The 20650-nt window shown below is 45.9% G+C and overlaps 1 protein-coding gene across 3 annotated transcripts in view; it reads left to right on the forward strand.

Annotated features, from left to right (window-relative positions):
* The window catches only part of LOC108629783 (nucleolar protein 4-like), a 56577-nt gene extending 36131 nt beyond the window's left edge, over window positions 1-20446 (forward strand). The window contains exons 2-9 of one of the 3 annotated variants that reach the window (XM_018032689.2): window positions 1986-2040; window positions 5462-5689; window positions 12864-13198; window positions 13926-14129; window positions 14373-14519; window positions 17087-17301; window positions 18148-18338; window positions 18927-20446. In XM_018032689.2, coding sequence (XP_017888178.1) covers window positions 1986-2040; window positions 5462-5689; window positions 12864-13198; window positions 13926-14129; window positions 14373-14519; window positions 17087-17301; window positions 18148-18338; window positions 18927-19093 — 1542 coding nt within the window. In that variant the 3' untranslated portion in view covers window positions 19094-20446. The remainder of the gene's footprint in view (window positions 1-1985; window positions 2041-5461; window positions 5690-12863; window positions 13199-13925; window positions 14130-14372; window positions 14520-17086; window positions 17302-18147; window positions 18339-18926) is intronic. The other 2 variants (XM_018032772.2, XM_026811416.1) reach the window with 2 other exon arrangements.
* Window positions 20447-20650: the final 204 nt, after the last annotated feature.

Raw genomic sequence — 20650 nt, forward strand, 5'->3', positions numbered from 1 at the left:
GCGATACCAGTAGGCGGAGAGATTTATCGTGGCTCGGGGTCCGGCAAATGGGTTAATGGATTCACCTTTTATTCGCGATCTGGACTATCAATTCGCCGGCCGAGCGGTTCCAACGTATGCACGCACCCGGTCTTTTTAATTGTTTTGCTATGACGCGGTTCCCGTTCCGAGATTAATGACTTTCGAATACGTACGAGTGCTTTAAAGCGCATTGATAGATGAACGCGCGTGTTCGCGTATATTAAGTGCCGAGGTTTACGAGTTAATCAATGTAACTCGTTATTAATGACCGACGAAAACCATGTCTTCGAGTGCTCCCCACCGATTCGTCAAACGTGACAATTAATTACGTAAAATTGTTCGACCGTCGTATGCAGATCGTCGTCGATCCGCGTAAGATCGAATGATCGGACCGCTTCTTCCGGATCGATGCGAGGCTCGTCGAAAGAGTCTCGCGCGGGAACGGAATTTCTTAGTTACATCAGCGCAGCGGTTTTTGCTCGGCGGTATGCGCGTGCGAGCCGGCACCGCGTCCTACAACGCCGCGGACAAACTTGCGGCCGGTATCAATTGGCCGCGGCGCGTATACCGGTCGACCTTCTGCAGTTGCAACACGAGACCTGACACAGATAGGAGAACCGTGCTGGGTCCGTCGCTGGTGCACACGCCTCTTGCGAAATCGAATCGACGCAACGGGAAACCCATGGGCGACCAAAGCCATGGGAGGATGACCTCGCGGTCCTGGAATCGATGGAAAATGGGCGTGTGAACGCCGAGGAGTACCGTTCCAAGGAACAAGTTTCGATACAGGAATATTATCATTCGACTTTTGTACAAATTAACACGTCCACACCGTTGATCTGCAAAAGCCTGATTCAGATCCGGCTTTTCGTATTTCTCGTATTCCTTCCTTATATTTCCGCATGTTCAACTCGTTTGAGCCTTCGAATTCAAAGTTTATTTATTTCGATCATTATGACAGTTGCAAGTTCATCATGCATAACGAATGACATGATTCGATGTAATAATCATAAATTAAATTAATTAATTACTTGATGCAAGTTTCACTCAATCCTCCATAAAAGTTTTATACGATCACTTCAGATATGAAATGAATCAGAAAATGATGACGCAGGCGAACAAGTCGAATAGACAATGTATAGATATATGGTATAAAAAAACCAATCCTTTATTTAACACTTCCTCAGGAAGTTTATATAAAAGATATCTTAACTTATAAAGGAAGTTTACTCCTATGGAATCATGCTTCGGAGAAAGTATTGAATAGACATAAACACATCTCCATGCCGTATTCTAAATAAGCGATAACGGCTATGGGAGATGGACCTCTCGAGCATGAGGAATAGGGGCTGTTCCGTTCAGTGTGAATTCGACAGCTTAAGAGTGAACATATTAAACCTTATAACATTCTTTGCATTAAAGTTACTATACCTATTTCCCATTAAAACCAATACAGATTTTACAGATTTTCTTTGAGGATTTTCAACGCGTTTCCCACGGCCACGGCACGTCGAGGCGTAAGTAATTTGCGTCCGGACGAACCGCAAGTCGGCGGCTCTCGATCCGGGACAATAAAGTCCACGGCCGTTCGGTGGGTGGGTGTACGGAAAGCCTGTGTCGGCGTTTCGCAATCGCGATAGGCGAAGACAATCGTGCGATTCCATGAAAACGCGGCTCCGTTTGCTGGACACCGCGTAGCTTTTGCGGCCTCTTAATTTTTCCTGAGAAGCCGACCCACTTCCCCCCCGCGCCGCGTCCCGGTTTCTGCGGATAGAACCGCGCTCTCAATCCACTTTTCCGGTTTCATTTTATGCAGAATTAAGTGTAAACAAAATATGCAAGGTCGTGTATGAAATTGTACGTCGAAAAGATAAATATAGAACGGAAACGTATGATAATTGAATGAAATAAATCGATAGTGATTAATCGACGTGTTACTAACAAACTATTCAATTCTGTTGCAGGAAAACATTTCGACCCCAGAGCCAGCCGACATTTCCGAGGACGATCATTATTCGAGTAAGCAAAACGTTTATTACGTACCTACAGATCTTGTCAGTTTTCCATTCGCGTCAGGGACGATCGATGCAATTTTTTTTTTTTCATTTTATATCACGCTCTCATATCACAAGCACGCGTTCCGCAGAGACGTTTCCTCTGAACGTTTGTTCAAACCGGATTAAAAAATGTAGGAGTTTTATTTCGTCTGACAGGACCGTTTCCTTGAGAGCGATAGATCGAGTAATTAAATCGACATCGCGGGTGACGATAAATATAAAATAAGAAAGTCGAGCGCCGTGTATAAAAACGAATGTGTCGCGGGGCTAATTAAGCCGAGATCAACGAACCTGGAGCACAATCCGAAAATCGTTCAATTTGACGTTCGTTGTCCCCTGGACGGGGTCAGGTCGCGGCCATTTCGGGAATCCGACCCAAATCCAACGACAGCGTCGGGGCGTCGCGTTTCTGCATTATTGAGCGGGGTCTGAATGATTTAGACGTCACACGGTTCCCGTCAGCCGCCAACTTTATCCCTGGTGCTAATAAATCTCTCTCTCTCTCTCTCTCTCTCTCTCTCTCTCTCTCTCTCGCGAGCGCGCCCGTGCGCGTTCCTCTGTTCGCGCTTTCGCTCTGTTCTGGCGCGGCTCGAGTACCCTTCTACGTGTCACTGCTAATTCTCCCCGCTCGAACGAATCGACTGCCGCTGGCTGCCTGCTGCAAGCAAACCAGAGGGAAATCCAGAATACTCAGCCGATCACGCTTCTCGAGCCAAACCGATCACCGGCTGCGAATATCGATCCACGCGAATTTACCCTGCCAGATTTTCATCGTCTTAATATTTCATACTTCCGTTCGATTCACTGATTTTTTAAGTCGTTTCGATATCCCGTCTTCTACCTCGGTTCTGATTTCACGTCGAATCGAGTTTTTCTACGAAATTGGAGTATCGATGCTCGTGAATCGTAATAGGACCCATTGAAAAAGCGTTCAATGACGCAGAAGAATTTGTATTTGAACAGTTTCTTGATTGATCAAGTCAGAAAAGATAGGTCGTTCGTTTGGAATCGTTATTGTACATGTTTGGATACGACGGAGTCCTCGAGTAGAAACTAATCACGCTTGAAAACAAAATCGACTGAAATCTTGTTTATTCTGAATAAGCGAGGATAACAGGTCTCTCTACAAATATGAACAGACAATACTTCTGGACCGTGGCTTTGATATTCATGATCATTGTCGCCGAGAAACTTGTTAGGATCCAGTTTCTTATTATTAAAGATTTCGCAACGCGATACCCTTTTTAAAATGCATCTTCTCCCGGTCGCGTAAAAGAGAGGAAATTTTAATCCGTCCTAAAAGCGCGGCCCGGAACATATCTCAAGAATCATGTATGTAAATCTATACGTATCTTTTGAAGTTGCTGCCATTAATTCAGCCAATTTTTTTCCTCGCCGTGTTCTTCAAAGGTTATATGAATATACAGAGGATCCTGGCAATAACGACGGGACCAACGTTGCCTGCTGCATCCGAGTTGCTTTTTTCTTGCAATCTCCAGAATACATAAATTTCTTTTTGGACCTAGCTCCGCCGTTCGGGTAAAGATCAATGTCCGAGTTGAAAGCATTTAAACCATCAAAGGCGCCAATTAAACGGTATTAAAAGCAATCAGAAATCGCCGGTACTCCGCGTTTGTCTCGTTTCAATTCCGATTAATGATAATTATAATAGAATTCCTCGTTTCCATCGAACGCAGTTAGAATCAAACTTAAAAATTCATCCGATCAGTCGTTCATTCAAAATACTGCTTCTATTACTAACAATACTATTCCTTGAATTCGTAATACCACCTGCATAATATGTACGATTTATTTCATTCTGACATGGATCGACTGACGCGACCTGAATTCGGACAAAAATTACCGACACACTTAGCCATCTGACTTTAGCCTCTAGGCATCGAATAATTCAGACAAAGAGGCTCGCGTTTGTAAAAGTGACTCCGGGACGCAGTGCGTGTTTGCTAGCAAGCAGCGACACTTCAACCTCGTAATCTCGTTACCGCCGCGTCGCGACGCGGCCCCTTACGTAAAAGAAACGAGACGCGCTCGCGCAATGACGTTTCGCTTCTCGGTTCCGAGAACCGACAGATTAATCAGCGGAGAGGATCTTCGCACCGACTCGGTGTCCTCCTTCGATCACAGATCGAATTGTTCGCAAACTCGATACCTTCGACTCCCATGATCGATCGAACGATCGTGTTCGCACTTCTCTTTAGGACTTTTCTGCCAAATCGTTGTCAAAAACGACTGCCACATCGATAATTTTTGGATATATTGCATGCTCGTTATTGTATTGCATCTACGAGGCATCTTCGTGTCATCTCGTTTTGTTCAAATGTAAAAAGAAGTTTGCCTATCTTTGAGGAATGTTTTAAATGAAAATTGAAGTATACGTGGCTTGTTGAATCATGTCTGGCGTCGAATTACACCTTTATACGCGAGACGGAAAGGGATCAATAATGAAGAGCGTGCACAATCGGGGTGAAATCGTATTTATCGGGCGTGAGGTTTTAATTGACACTCGACGAGTTCGCTGTCGCGCTTTTGTATCATCGTTCTCTACCTTTCCAGATGCATTGCAAAATTCTTTAATTATTACAAGGATCGCATGTTTAATTCTCCGATTGTTGAAAAATTCACAAAATTTACGACAAGAAATTCGTATAGGTAATTGCAATTTGCCTTTCGACTAATCAAATTCATCAATCGAAATCTCAAGTGAAAATCGTATTTCGTTGACGCCGTATGAGAATCGTGAAAATACGTTAATCACATTTTCGCGCGAACGAGCTCGAGAATTTGTCGAATGCCGGAGAATTTCGATGGTTAAACCTGTTGCGTGGTCCGCCAAGGCTCGAGGGGTTGGGGACGTCGCTCGTCGATCGATCAGCGAACGAATCGACGCGACGTGTAAACGTAGACGTTGCCGAGGAATTCCCCGGTGCGAACAAAGACTTTGTTAAGTACACCTCAAACAAACTTCCAACTGAAATAAATCAGTTTCGACTACACGCGTAGCGAACTGCGAACCCACCCGATGCTCAGCGTTAAACGATAATAAGACATCTTTAATACTCGTGACGATACTATAGTGTCTAAACTATTCCATTTTAAATATTCACTTATATTTCCACTTGCACCTTCGAACTTCTCACGATCCTTGAAAAAAATACTAACTTTCGTTTCACTGTCCTCCGACGAATCGATGCATGGAATCGACACTACTGAGCACGTCACGATCTCCATGTACACACGCGTAAATGGGCCTTGGTCCACGCTCGGGCCAGGGGACCGAATTACACCCTCTGTTAGCATCGGCACCATCATTACCATCGTGTTAATCATGCCCTGAGACCAATTGGCACTTTTAATTTCGGCAGGCGCGCTCATGAAAGACGCGGATAAGCTGAAGATGATGCTGCTCGCATGGAATTATAATCTTCAACAGCAGGTTCAGGCCCAGGCCCAGGCACAGGCCCAGGCCGCCAACGCGGCCCTCTCGCCCAATAACTCCTCGACAACCACGGCCACCACCGTTGGCACACCTGTCACCAGCCAATCAGCCATTTCCACGGCAAACAACACCATTAACAACTCCACACTTACAGGTAACACCTTATTTCATCGACTGTCAAAGAAAAAAAAAAATCGGCCGGCTCGTTTTCTTTTCTTCCGATCGAAGGGTGCAGAGTTTTCTTTTGCTTTTGCTCGAGGGGTTTCTCGTAGAGAAACGATTTTTTACGATCAGTAGGGGGTAAGGGGAATATTTTTGTTGCGGTCGTTATAAACATTTTGTGATGAGAGATCGTCGTAAATCGATCAATTTTAAAGAAGATCTACGTGTAAAGATTGGATATGTATTGACCGAAAGATCGACAGAATAAATCAATGGGACGAATTGAATAGGCAAAGAAAAATATCGTTAATTTTCGGTGAGGCTGAGAAGAGCGTCGCGACAAACGTCGGTGATTTCAATGCTCGAGTTTCGCGCGTCCTTCTGCGGCGGCCAGTGAATTGCAGGTTTCGCGGGGCCAAGGTGTACCGGCTATTTATGCAGCTCGCGCGAGTTTTGTCGTCGTAGCTCGACGTGACTAATGGATTGTCGGGCTCTGACGTTGCCCGTGCCGCCAGCGCAGGGGAAATTCACGCTGCGCCTTCTTTGGCCCGCGAGACCGACCCGTTTCGCGAAAACCGATGTGCCTCTCCCTGTCAATCTCCAATTAACGTCACGTTGAATTCGACCAATTTGGTGAAAGATCAGATCAAGATTTTATTTACCGATGTTTCGAAAATCTTTTATTTTCTCAATGAAATTCATGCGGTGTATCAAAAATTTTCATATACTTCCAACTTTCTATTAACGATCTTCTATTAGAACGCTTAATACTATTGCACATGTATTCGGATGCTAATTCCCGGCCGTCAAGTGAATTCAACCACTCGGTGTACACGTATTTTCTAAGATAGCATACGTATCTGTTATTCCAGGCACTTAGATCGACTATTCTTATCTCTCATTCAAGGTGGCGAGCATTGATACAACCGTGCGAGCATTTAATCCGTTCGGAGTACACGAGTACGTTACACGGTGATCTTATCAAATCAGACATCGGATATACCCCCGGTTTCTTTCCCCCCCGTCCGCCCCGCCCCCCTCGCGAGAACCGAGAATGAATCGATTCAGATACACCGCGCTGCGTGCCGACGCGGCGTTACTCTTTACTGTCAAATTAGACGTTGAACGCCGTGACAGTCCTTTCTCTTTTTACTCACTTATTGCACCGGAATCAACGGACGCATTCAAAACCGATCTTGATCGCCCTCGCATAGAGAATCTCCCTTTTCTAATAGGTGAATGCTAGCTCAGACTCGAGGACTCGCTCGAAGCGACGTTGTCCAAAACACAATTCCCAGTACGTTTCGTAATGCAGTTTAACTATCGATTTCAAAAGTCGTATCTTCGTTCAGAATCTATGACGAGACGTGTAATTTGATCAAATGTTAAAATGACGAGTATAGAAAGTTCGATTTAACAAAGTCGTATATCATAAAAATCAAAATTTTATGATGTAACGTGTGCGAAGCCGATATCCCAATTAGGCGAAGGCATCGCGAAATGATTTCGAGCCGACAACGGGAGCACTGTTCTCGAGCGGCAGCCATAACAGAGTAAAGGCATCATCGTCTCTCGCTCACGATCTACCAAAAACTTTTAATCGCGAGTAAACATCAAACGCGCTTCAGAACCGGCGCTCTCTTCTCCTTTTTCGCCGGCGAGCGGTTCAGTTAGGCGAGGTTACGGAAGGATAATTCACCGTTGCCCTCTGCCCCTGCCCCTCCGCGATCCTTGTCGCTCGCACGGTGAAACTGGTTTCAGAACCGGGGCCTCCGAAGCGGTGCTCGTTGCGTAATGAACCAGCCAGAAGACCGCGATGGCCATGCGAGCCGCAGGATCGTTCGGCCGACCCCTCCTCCTCCTCCTCCCCGCGCTTGATCACCGAAGGATTCTGCGTTTCATCCCACAAACGCTCCGGGCCGCGTTTCGCAAATCGATTTCGCGATAAACGCGCGCGACGTTTTACGAGCGCCGCGGAAAATTTGCGAGGAAACGCCGGCCGATATTTTATATCAGTTTACACTCTTGTTCCGCCCCACTGGCTCTCCTCGTTTTCTGCCCGCGTGCCGAGCTCTGCTAATTGAAATCTTTATCGTTCCGTGGAATTCGATTTTACATTTCTTCGATAACTGAGATGATCGAAATCGGACTGTTGGGATTTATTGTTGGAAAGCTCGTAGAGATTCGTTAGAAATTCCATGAAAGATGCATAAGCATCGTTTTAAGGAGTATCTCGTTTCGTGAACAATATACTTAAGAGAGTCGTTTTGACGAGCTCGTAGGAAACAGCGGATGGATCTCGGTCCCGTCGTCACGCGGTTATCTCGATTTTTAATCAGTTGATATTTCCCTTTAAGATGTTCAAGTTATGCCTTAACGGTACAGAATCTTTACGAGAGAGAACACGTACGGCTGGTGTCGAGCGATAGCCAAAGCTGATTTTGCATAACCGCTCGTTCGCAAATCCTCTCTTATCTTTTTGCAAAAATTCACTTGTGCACTGTACGCATAATAATGCATACGAATAATTTAAGAGTATTCCATCAGGAGTTCAAATTGAATTCAAATTGTTAACAAAATATTCAAGTTGTAATTGTCGTTTAAATAGTAAAAATCGCATGGAATTGCAAATAATTCGTCGATTATATATTTTTATCAATCGGGCAAAAATGAACGCTCGCTATGAAATGGGACGAAGAGGTAGAAGGTAGAAGACCGTCTGGTCGGTATCCTGACAGGAATCTGAAGACTCGCGAGATTGTCCCGTCATCCTCGCAAATGTCGCTGACCGTTAAGGGAAGGATCATCTTTTGCCTTCTCTTTCATCCTATTTTTTGTTTCCCGCAAGGAAGGCGAGGCACTCGAGAGATACGAAAGCTAGATAGAGCGCAGCCGCGGTTGCGAAACGAAAGTTCGTTCGCTCGGTACGTTTTCCCTATCTTCTCTCAGCGCGCAGAATGTGGCAGCCTTTTATCGGCGAATCGATTTTGCGAGCGGGAACCTGGCCAGGGCGTATGCAAATTTATCAATCGGATATAGAAATCTGTTTCTTTATGTGGATTTCCTTGATACACTTATGGAAAAATCGAAATTGAAAAAGGATAGGTAAATTAGTATCGTCACTTAAGACGTTACTTATTAAGAATTTAAGAGGAAGCTGTTCTGCGAACCGAATAGGTAAACCACTGGGACTGGTAGACAGAATCTTAAATATTTACACGCTTCCAGAAGCATATTCCTTCGGTTTCCTCGAAGCATGAGTTTTATTTATTACTAGTGTGGAAACACGCTTTCAACGCGCGTACCTGCTGGAAAAGTTCCCTGCGGTTTTTCATCCGCTGGAATACCGAGGCTCGAACGACGCGATAAAGAATCATCGCTTTAACGGCCGGTGACATTTACGAAAGCGACGGCTGGGAAGAAGAACCGCGAGGCGATTTTCTCGTATGGTTATTAGCTCTTGCGGCGTACTTTCGTTTTCTCCTCACGGCCGTACGTGTCGCCAGCCGATTTTCGGATAACGCGAATCTTGATAAGCCCGGCGAATCTGTTCGCGCTGTTTCTACAAAATCCCCAGACGATCGCGATTCTAAGCATTTCATGCAAAACGGTATTGTGCAAAATGAGTCAGTATACAATCGTCTGAGCGACCGTTCACTGTTTCTACTAAAAGAACCTTGAAAGTACGAACACAATTTTTGATGCATCGATCTGCGTATAATTATTTAATAAGATCAAAGAATAACCAGTGATGTCACGTGACGATCCTAATAATTTCTATGTTAAATTTTGAATATGAAATTGCAACAAAATGCGCTCGAGCGAGAACGGTGGCATTAAATCCGCAAGATCTTTACGTACACACGTAGCTACGTACACGGGGCAACATTCTAGCTCGTTGGCTGAACGAGATAAAAGACACGGTGCTCCCCGTAGTTGGAGATCGGCGCCGGTATTCATAGGCCGGGTCCGTGGGCGTGCGCCAGCTCGTCCGTGAATTTTGTTGCACGCATACGTAGACCGAGGCTACGGCTAGAAAAAGAGGAAGCCGCCGGGGCCGGGTATTAGTTTCCTTTTGCGGGAAGCGGTTGGAAAGAATGAAGGAGGACGAACTGCCGGGTGGGGTGGTTTGTGGCGCGGCGACTGATTTCAGGTTCAGGCCTTGCGGAGAGCCGGGTTCGGGAACGGTGCTGGGACTGGGATTGCTAACCGGCTTTCTAGCCTAGCCCCTCCGGTCCCCCCACGTCGCTTTAGCGATGCCGGCATCCGCCACAGGCCAGGAACCCTCGCCTCGGTGCACGTAGTACCGTACCCCGTAGTACGTGCCTACGTACAAGCATACAAAGTTTCCTGCGTACCGCCCAGCCTAACCGTGGAGAAAGCCTGTGTCTGTTCTACAATTTGTGAAATTAACGGATTTTTCACGACACGAGTGCATCATCTTACTCGGTAGAGTATTACGACTCTACTGCAATTCCGCAGTGAATCGAGCCATTACAATCCTTTCGAAATCATCTAAAATTGCGATACTATCGGGATACTATTAATAATTCATTACGGGTAAACTCGGAACACGTGAATTTTACGTGTGTTGAAATATTCACTGGATAATTGCTTTATAAAACGAATCGGAGAAGAAGACTGGCAAACGGGGAAATTCCCTGACCAAGGGCAAGGGAATAGCCCGTTCCGCTCTCCGCGTTCCTCGTGTGGCCACGAATTGTTCTCGGGTACGAGCAAGAACCCAAGGTGCAGCAACCTCTGCACCGCTGCACAGAGCCCGGGGGAAAGGGAAGGAGGACCGCCTCCTGGACGAGGGTCCAGTTTCCTGGGTCGTCTACTCGCGCCTGTTCAGTTACTGGTTCTACCGGAATCTTCCTGGAAGCTCGGCTGCGTGCGCGAGCAATTGAACACCGCGGAATTAGAATCGTAGGACGGGCAACTATTTCAGATTTATGGTCGTTCCTCGTTCATTTGAAACTGACTCCTCTTTCCCTCGTATGACAGATATGATCCGTTCAGGGAAAGTACAGACGTCCGTTATTCGTATTAAATCGTATTTGCGATCGTATTAAACGTTCGATTAAGTTAGGAGTTTCCTTAATCAAGCTTCCTTTCTCTAGTTATAAATTGCTAAAGATAAATCAATGAAAGCTTGCCGGTGTAACCTCGCACATTTCTAAAGCTACCACGTATCTCCACATTTTTCCAACGGCCACACCATATTTCTGCGCGTTCCCCTCGGCCAGTCCCACTTCCACACCCAGTCCACCTTTTCTAATCCAGAACTCTCGCAGTGTATCGCGTGTAGGCAGAAGTCCGTGAGCCCGAGGTAGCCTCTTTACGGTTCCCCTGCGGCGCTCCCTACCTACGATTCGCTGTTGCACGTTGGCCGGGTTCGCGCGTAGGTACACTATCGTGCAGAAGTATCCACCGTTCCACTATCTTTATCATTTATAACGAATCGCTCTTAAATCTTTCTCATAATTCGTTTACTCGTCGTAAGTAAAATTGAGAACCGAGTGATAAATGGTATTGAAAATTAAATTACGTTTTCTAATAATATTAGCAGGAAACATTAATTGATCGCGTAGCCTTTTCATGAAACCTCGATTCGCAAAGTTTAATTTGTGACAATGACCAATTTTTGTTGGAAATTTTCATCGTGAAACATTTGTGAACGATAGTGTAGCCTGTCGGGCTCGGTACCTGTCCTCGGCGCAACATCCTCGTGAAAGCACCTTCGTACGTTCTCCCGGGACTGGTGGCGTGCCTTTTTCCTCGAAACCCGATGGTAGGGATCTACTTAGACTCTTATTACGGGTTTTGGAAACAGGTCGGCCTTTTTGCACGGCCAGGATACGTTCGAGTCAAGGCTGTAAATAGCAACGGTGTTTCGAGCCGTGGACCGGCAGTTTTAGTCATTCAGAATAACAGGGAAAGCTCTGAGGCGGCTAATAAAACGTGGTTTCCTTCCTAATTCTTATTAAGGTTTTACCTACTGGTTCTCAGGCGATATCGCTTCTGTTCATTCCACGTAAGAATTTTATATTATACACTCTCAAGGTTGCTTGTGCAGTGCATTGTATTAACAATACTAAATGTTTATAACGAGTACATTGTAGATTCTCAAGGCTGGCTCGCCGGTATCATCTACATTGAATCTGCAATGTAGATGTTAAAACAAACGGCCAGACGACGATGGCCGGCATCGGACATTCGGTGGTTGCGAACGACATAAAGCTTATAGACTCCGTATTGAACGTCGGCCCTTAGCGATCCGCATTGTACAAGTTCGATCGTGAAATATACTTAGCACATGGGAAGATTGAAAGTTCTTCAAGATCCTTTGTACAATATACAGGATAATTTGTAAATTTGTATAACCTGGAGTGCGATTTGACGTATCGCTCTCGTTTCAGGATAATACGTACACAGTATGTAACTCGAATTATCTCGTCTTCATCGTGAACGAGGGTAACTGTAACGCTAATAGCATCGTGCATCATACGCGTAACGCGAGAATGAGCGACTTACCGTTTCTTAATCAGCGGCGTCACGCAATTCAAACGTGACATCGTTATTATATTTATGTCATAAACACCGTTCACGCATGTACAATATTCCCCGGTCTAATTAGGGCACTGTCCAAGGATTAAATTTAAATACCCCATCAATCTCGTTACTCGTTACGATCCTCGGCTATTAAAACCATTTCGTTAAACATTTTCAACCTATATAAAACGATTACGCAGCGAAGATGTCGAGCAGATTCACGTACGACACAATAAGGGACTCCTCGGTTCGCCAATATTTGCCCAACAATGAACACAGTCCGGAGATTCGAAGAGGGAAACGTTTGAAGGGAATCGATAGAATGTACGGAAAAGCTGCGAGGTTATTCGAATTGTCTTCGCGGCGGTTGGGTAGGCGCAACAAGTTGACAGGCGCCGTTCTAGATGCGGCGATAAAAAGTTCACGGTTTAACGCCACTTCGTACAATCGCAGCGATTGTCAATTTAAAACGTGCAAAATCATAGTCACAATGTGAGCCAATAATATGCTAACAATTTAATTACAAGGATTGTGCCTGTCACGTAAATTTCTTCTATCATTCTGTAAGTCCCGATGGGCAATGACTGATTCATTTGAAATTGGATTTTCAGACTCGCGAAACGGTTCGTCGGATCTGGTGGACATGCCAGCCGGTACGATTCCAAATTTGGGCGCGGTGGTCGGAGTCGGCGGCGAGGACATGGCGTCCTTGTGGGCGTCGTACGCGATGGGACTGAAGAAGACGCCGCCGCCGACGTTCGCCGCGACGCCCTCGCGCGATCGCGAGTCCAGCCCGCCCGGCGAGGGGACTGGCAGCGCTCACGACGAGACCAGCAGCAGCGGCAACAAGGAGGACGAGGACGACGATGACGAAGACGCCGACGAGAGGCTCGACGACAGGCTGGACCCCAGATATCACGACCCGGAACGCCAAAAAGCTTTCAACGTAAGTTCGACTTTGACGCTTCATCCGTGAAACGAAATAAACATAAATTATGTCTCTAATTTTATCGAGGATCGAAATATTTTGTGACGCGAGTCAAGCTCGAAGAAATTTTCATAGAGAAATTCAATCGAAAACCGGATTGGATCTTGTGCTCTATAGTTCGTTTTTTTAATCCTCATTTGGCTGTGTATTATTTTTTTTTATCTCGGACACAAAAGTTTCATATCCCGGTCAGAGCGCATCACGGGGCGATCGTTTTCGTGTAATTATCCGGGCTAAGCGTCCGTAGAAACGGCGGAACACCTGGAAACCGCAGCGAGGGGAAGCGCGAGGAGTTGCATTAAACCGGAAATGGCGAGTTTATTGCGGGCAGCATTAGCCGGGCGCTGTGTAACCGCGTAAAAAGATACGAAGTTGTTGTTGCCCGCGCGCACGGAAGGGAAAAACGCGAGAGCGGGTGTTCGAAATGAACGCTAAGCCGTCCGCTATTGGACTTCCCTCGTCCCGAAAAAGCCGCAATTATCGTAAAGTTTTATGAAACCGAGCTTCCTTCTCCTGTGGCTGAAATCCACGGGGCCCCACAGATGGCCGGCCGGCTCCTTAATTAATTACAATTAGTTTAATAGAGTCCCCACCACCGCGAAATCCTTAATTCCAGCGGCGGCCAAGTGCCACGGTCTCTTTTAATTCATTCCATTTCTGTACGCGTCTCTCTATCGTCTCACAGATGTTCGTCAGGCTGTTCGTCGACGAGAACCTGGACCGCATCGTGCCCATCTCGAAGCAACCCAAGGAGAAGATACAGGCGATAATCGACAGTTGCACCAGGCAGTTCCCAGAGTTCGCAGAGAGAGCTAGGAAGAGGATCAGAACGTACCTGAAGAGCTGTCGAAGGAACAAGCGTGGCAGGGAGGGCGCACCCTGGGATGCCGTGAGTTCTATTTTTTATCTCACGATATTCGTAAGCGCACAGTTTACAAACTAGAGTGATGATCCGCGTATTTATGAAACTTGCAACGAGAAGAAACGATTTCAACAGAGATCGAGTGATTCTTGTTGTTCGAATTAGGAAGTGTTCGCTACGCGTGTCTGTGAGAGGGGAATTTCCAGGGGATGAGTCAGGTCCCGAGGCTTTTCGGTATGCGACGATCACGTGAACACCGTTTCGTTTTAGGCGAGGCCCACTCCGGCACACTTGACCTCCGTGCAAGCCGAACAGATTTTGGCAACGGCCTGCGAAAATGAAAGCGACAACGCGAAACGCATGAAACTCGGTAAGGAGCCTATCTCGCAGCCCATGCCAACTCTTCCGGCCGCCACGGTGAGTAAAATTAGAATTAAAAGAGAGCACGGCTTTCCTTAACGCAAAGTCTTATCGCGCAATCCCGTTCATTGAAAATATCCGAAGCGATAACGCTTCCTGTATCATTCTAATGTCATTAACAGTAAAAACGTTCTCAAAGAACACGAGACACGACTCGAGCATCCTTTCGTTCGTCAGCGGACATTATCCTTCTGATTCTCCGTAATAAACAATGGCAATTAGGCAATAGATAAGAAATGAATCGTGTAAGTCGATTTCAGTCTTACGTTATTCAACTATGATGCAGTACTGTTTTCCCGTACTTATCAAACTTAATAAACTTCGTTCCACACTTCTAACGATGATGATACAGGAGTTCAACATACGTTAGAGATCATCACGTGATTCGAATATGACTCTGCCCAGACTTTGCACGTGAACTGTATTGCAACAGCATCCACTCTGACACGTACCTCCGTTTACGAGCTTTCCAACATTTACACGTAAAAAATAATTTTTTCCTTATCGATATAAACCATCTAATCTCGTCGATTTTTTAATCGAATCATTATCGGAGCGAAAGTTTAAATATTTTATTAAAAGTTTTAATCGAAGAGATGTAAACAGTCCTTGATTAACTTGTATAAAGAATCGTATCTGTGACAGTCGAGCAATACTCTAATGAAATTAGCTAATAATTGGTATTCCATATGACGCAACACCGTGTAACGATAAAGTTTTCCATAAAAGTGGCCCCGGACATAAAATTATCGCTCATCGAGATCCGAGAGAGAGAGAGAGAGAGAGAACTCCTGCGCAACGCTTTGGAGCTAGGATTGATATAGGTACACAGAGTACAGAGAGGCCGGTGCGGTGATAACCTCGTGGGTCGCGCACCTCTCCCACTCTGATGCAATGCGTACACGTTCCACGCGTGGGACAGACGGAAAAATCTAAACGCTCTCTGTTCGTGCGCGAACGGGGAGTTGTCAATACGCCATGAACCGGCCGCCGAAATTTTCAGATTCCACCCGCGAATAACTCCGCTCTGGTATTTTCCGAACGTGTTCGAAATTAGTCTTTGTGCGTTCGGCACGTGCCTCACGCAAATTTTTCAGTATCATTCACGAAAATCGTGAATATTTTAGAGTTCCTGTGGTACATCGTTCTCCTGATTTTTGTTAATACGAACGATCGGCGAACCAAACGGATCGAGTCCTTCGTCCCGAGCTTCTAGGCAAGCTTTACTTCGTCCTCTGACAGAGGAACCGTCGATGTGTCTTTTCTTGTTTTTCAACGTCGAGTCGTTTTACCTTTCATCGTGGTTCGTTCACCCTGAATGAAAGACAGAAAGCGCGTTCGCCGCGTCGTCGCATGGTGAACGCGTGGGCGACGGTCTCGCATGTCGGCGCGCCTAATCCTCCCCCTGCCGTCGTGGACACCGTACACCTACTTTTTCCCACCACGTCTAGCCAGAGAGTTATCAACTTTGAAAATCCCTACCGTAACGAAGAAGGAGAGGTACAGAGGGAGGGAGACCGATAACCTCTGCGACCTAAACCTAACCCATTAAGGAGAGAAGACCGGGGTTCGAGCACGGAGCGGCTATCTTCCGTGGCCACCTATATAATTGACGTCAACGCACACTGCTCGCCTTTCATAAAAACACCTCCCTACATCCGTTCCTTCTCTCACGACGACGGATTTCATTCCTCCGCGCGGCCGTGCCCGCGAGTACTCGCGTTTCCCGCGTTACACGCACCTCCCCTTGCTTTCTTCTCCATTTCCCCAGAGAGAGAGAGATAGAGCTTACTCACGCCTCGTCGTCGCTGCTACCGACTCGTTTCTTCTCAACGTTTTTTCCGTCGCTCGCCTCGACCGAAGATGATTCTCTCGTCGACCGATGGACCGTTCGTTCGACGGTGGATCAGTGATTCGATCCACGTGGATCAACGACAAAGTGGTGCGGTGTAGTTCGTAGGTGCGGCGGCCAGTGAGACGACGGTGTGAACATTAAGAATGAAACGGTGACAGTAAAAGGAGCATCGAAGATGAGGAAAAAAAATCTGAGGGTGATGCACAAGCAGGTGTACGACCGCGTGCAGACTCAGCAGGTACGGGAAGAAAGGTCACGTTGCCTTCGTTCATCGGAGCAATTTTCGCGCTAACTAAGCTGATTCTCGATCGCCACTGGCGAAAACTGGGTCAGAATGCTTAAAAACGCGAGGCTTCTGATAATGGTTATTCGCGTGGACTCGGAGGGGCTCCGGCCAATCGCCGTTACGATTATAGTCCGTTTACCGAGCGATCCAAAAGTCGTGCCCCGTGTTCGAGAACGATGATTCCGAACTCTTCATGCCTCGCGTGTTCAGAATTTATTTTTAAATCAATCCTGAAATTAATATTTACCACGCGACGGGATGAATTACCCTTAGGTTTAATCTTGAATTAAGTTTAACGAGCTTATTAAATTACGAATTTGTTAGCAAGTATACAGGAAACTCGTTTCCCTGCGAGTTAGTTTTAAAATATTCTCGACGCTGGATAATTTAACTCGGGGCTCTAAGATTGGCTTCTCGTTGCAGCAAACGGATGTCCGGTCAAGTTTGGAGCATTTCTCGAGTACGCCGGTGAAATCACTTCCGGGTAAGAGGGAGGACACACCGCCGGCATCGCTAACGTCTTTGGCGCCGTTAACCAGTTTGGCGAACTTGCCGAGCAGCACCCTCTCTTCTACGCCCTTGTCCCTCACGCCAGCGTCGAAGCTGCTCACGCCGGCCGACAGCAAGGGTCTCATGAGGTTAGTAGAACTTAAATAACGCTCGTCCAATAGTAATCTCGTAACTATCGAAAATGTACAAGGTTTCGTGAGAAAATAAGTTCGAACTTGTAAATTAATTTCTCACCGATGAGTAGTGTCTGTTTAAATGAATCACGACCAGGGTAAATCTATTGAGTTGGCAACTAAGTGATTGCGGATTTTAAATAAGTCTATTGACAACCTCGCAATTATTTAGGTGCCAATCCAATAATATTAACTATATTTAACAACATAATTTTTGAGAGTAAAATCGTATCGTTGAATGCTTCGAGTACGAGAATATCGCCTAGACGAGGTGATATTCAGATCCGCGGACATCGATTTTAATTAAACAAGCTGATCCTTTCTAACTGAAATGAAAATAGTGAAATTTACTTAGCCCGCACGAGAAACATTTTAAGCAAAACTATTTCCGTTTAAAACTAATTTTAACGTTCACCTTTAACCGTAGTATTAAATTGTAGAAAAAGTTATTCTCGCGCCTCTACACCCGTATAATTGCGTTTTACGTTTTAAGTACAACTGTATCTCGTTTCAAGTTGAAAATAAAACGAGCCTCGTTTCATAATTAAAAGAAACTTAATAGACGGACGATTAACAATAGAGTCAAAGCTAAAAGAAGTCACGTTTTCTAGCCTCGTAATCGGTTCTCCATTCTCGGGTCTCATTCACAGAGGCGCAATGAGCCGGAGATAAAGCCGCCTAGACGGTCAAAGATCACCGAGCGAAAGAAAGGCCGGAGGCGGAATCGGAGCCGATACATTACATTGCTACGCATAATGGATAATCGCTAAAACGAGCGACGACGATTTTTTTTGTTCCCAGCCAAGCGACGATAGTCAGCTCGTCGACGGTAAACGGCGTCGCCAGCGGCGGTGCACCGACGGCGATGTACAGACCGAACTTCAGCCAGGCGTTCCAGCGTGCCGGACCCACTACGGTCCCACCGACACTCTCCGCGGGACTCTATCCGACTCAGAGCTTCACTTCCGGACTACTGAGCAACGGTACACAAAGTAATAATGCTTATCGGTGTTTCATTTTACGTGCATGAATTCTGCGTACCGCACAATTTTATGTTTAATCATCAATGCTCGTAATAAGAAGCTCGAGGCATTTATTTCTCGCTTAAGGATGTATTGGCTATACACTCAATCCCCAAAGTTTATGTACCTTAGAAAAACGCATTTCCTATAATTAAAAAGAAATCAGACGTCGGAAGAATAATGCTAATAATAAATAGCTACGTGCTAAAAAGTATAGAAGGAAATATTCANCTACAAGAAAGGTCCTATGCAGTTTTCCCGTATGTCCAGCGGTTTGGGAGTTATTGGCCAAAAACGAAAATTTGGAAGAAATTGAAGGGGTACCCCTTGGAAAAATCTCGGGAAAATCGAAAATTTTTTGTTGTTGTTTATTATTAGCAATGTTTTTCCGACGTCCGATTTCTTTTTAAAAAATGCGTTTCTAAAGTGCATAAACTTTTGGGATTGACTGTATAGCCAATACATCCTTAAATTAATTTGCTTGATTCAAATGTCAGCTTTCTAAGAATCGATGAGAATCACGAATCTGTTCCTAACGAAATTCAATTTACCTCCTAGGGCCGACGGACCTGAGCATGAAGAATACGAAGCCGCTGTTGAGTCACAAGCTAAACGCGACGGAAATGACGGCCGTCAAGCAACTGATCACCGGATATCGAGAGTCCGCGGCATTTTTACTGAGGTCGGCCGACGAGCTCGAGCAATTGTTGCTTCAGCAACCATAGAGTTACGTTTACTTAGCCGGTGGCCAGCTCGGCCTGTAAGTCTTTTCAAGTAGCAACCGAGGAGGAGCCGCACGAACGGGTGAATCCTCGAAGAAGCCGGAGACTTGAACGCCGGCACGCAAACGGAATTATTACCGGCCGTTAATGAAGGGTCACCGTCGTCCTTAACCGGAAACGAGATGGATGCTTTAAACCCAACGAAACTTAACCCGACGGACGCGAAACGTTGATCGAACTGCGAGCCTCTCGCTCAGACTGGCGGCTCTCCAATTAAACAGAGGATGAGGACCGGCTGGATTTCGCCCGAGTTCTAGGCGTGGGGATCACCGGAGGACGCCGAGGGGTCCTTCGGGCTAGGTTTAAGGGAATTATTCAAACAGGGTGTACATAGAGAGGATTTACAGATATTTACTTAACTATCGATAAGCTTAAGCTTAAGAGATTACGAGACAGTGCGTGCTGCGTGCGTGCGAGGGTGCCTGCGAGATCCGACGTGATTGATCGTTGCTCGAACGCATAAAAACTGTGAGACGTCGCGGTTTCTTAAAGCGCTCCGATGAACAATCCAGAGATCTGTTGAAGCAGTATTTAAAAGAAGCAGTACAGTTAACGAACGACAGTATAATAAACGAGATTCACCGACAGATCGACAGATCTTCATCGTCTGTGACAACGGAGTCAGAAACCACGTCGAAACAGTTTTTATACCGTTCAGGCGAGTTTTACTAGCCACATGACCGTTTTTCTCGATCAGAGCACGCTCCAACTATGCGTACGGAACGTCACAGCCGTTTTCCCGACCGGCACGGGTCGCTGTTGTTATGTACATACGGCTGATCGTGAAAGTATCCCGAAAGGGGATCCGAGTCTCGGCACTTGGTGCGAGTCGGTCGAAAGTTTCAGTCACCGTTGTACATAGAGGGATCGTGTATATACGTAGCTCGAAGGACAAGATGGAGTTTTCCTCGGAAACGATCAGTCGATCGATAATAGTCGTACGTACGAATCGTGCACTGGTTGAGAGTATAGTACTTGAATTGTGCAGATTTGCTCGGGGATTCAGCGAATGCCGACTTCGAGACTTGGTTTCTCAACTTTCCAATCATTTCACGTCTGTCAAAGATTCAGGAACGATGAATCAATCAACGTTTCAAGTTGTTCCGAGTCCGCGGGAAAATCTATGACGAAAGAGGACAAGTTTTGCAATCGTTAATCTCTGTTGAGAGATAATCCTCGGCCAAGGCTGCATGTTATTAATCGGGACCATCTTGTCACGATCGGACAATACGTTGAAATCGTATTTGTGGTCTCCGGACGCATCACTGTGTGTTACCAAAGAACACTGATTTATTAATAATACACGTAGCGGTGTGTAAACACGCGTGCGAATTTCTTCCTATCGTTTTTGTTTCTCTTTAATTGGACAGAAAATTGTTCTCTCTGTTGGACCAACGAGTCGCTCCAACGAATTCGGGAAAAGGATCGGGCCGACCATCACAGAGATCGTTCTCATTCTATTTCGTTAATTTGTCCACGATTACGTTGCATTATGCTTTG

This window comes from Ceratina calcarata, unplaced genomic scaffold, assembly GCF_001652005.2.
Source record: "Ceratina calcarata isolate Rehan_Ccalc_2016 unplaced genomic scaffold, ASM165200v1 scaffold1, whole genome shotgun sequence".
Lineage (NCBI taxonomy): Eukaryota > Metazoa > Arthropoda > Insecta > Hymenoptera > Apidae > Ceratina > Ceratina calcarata.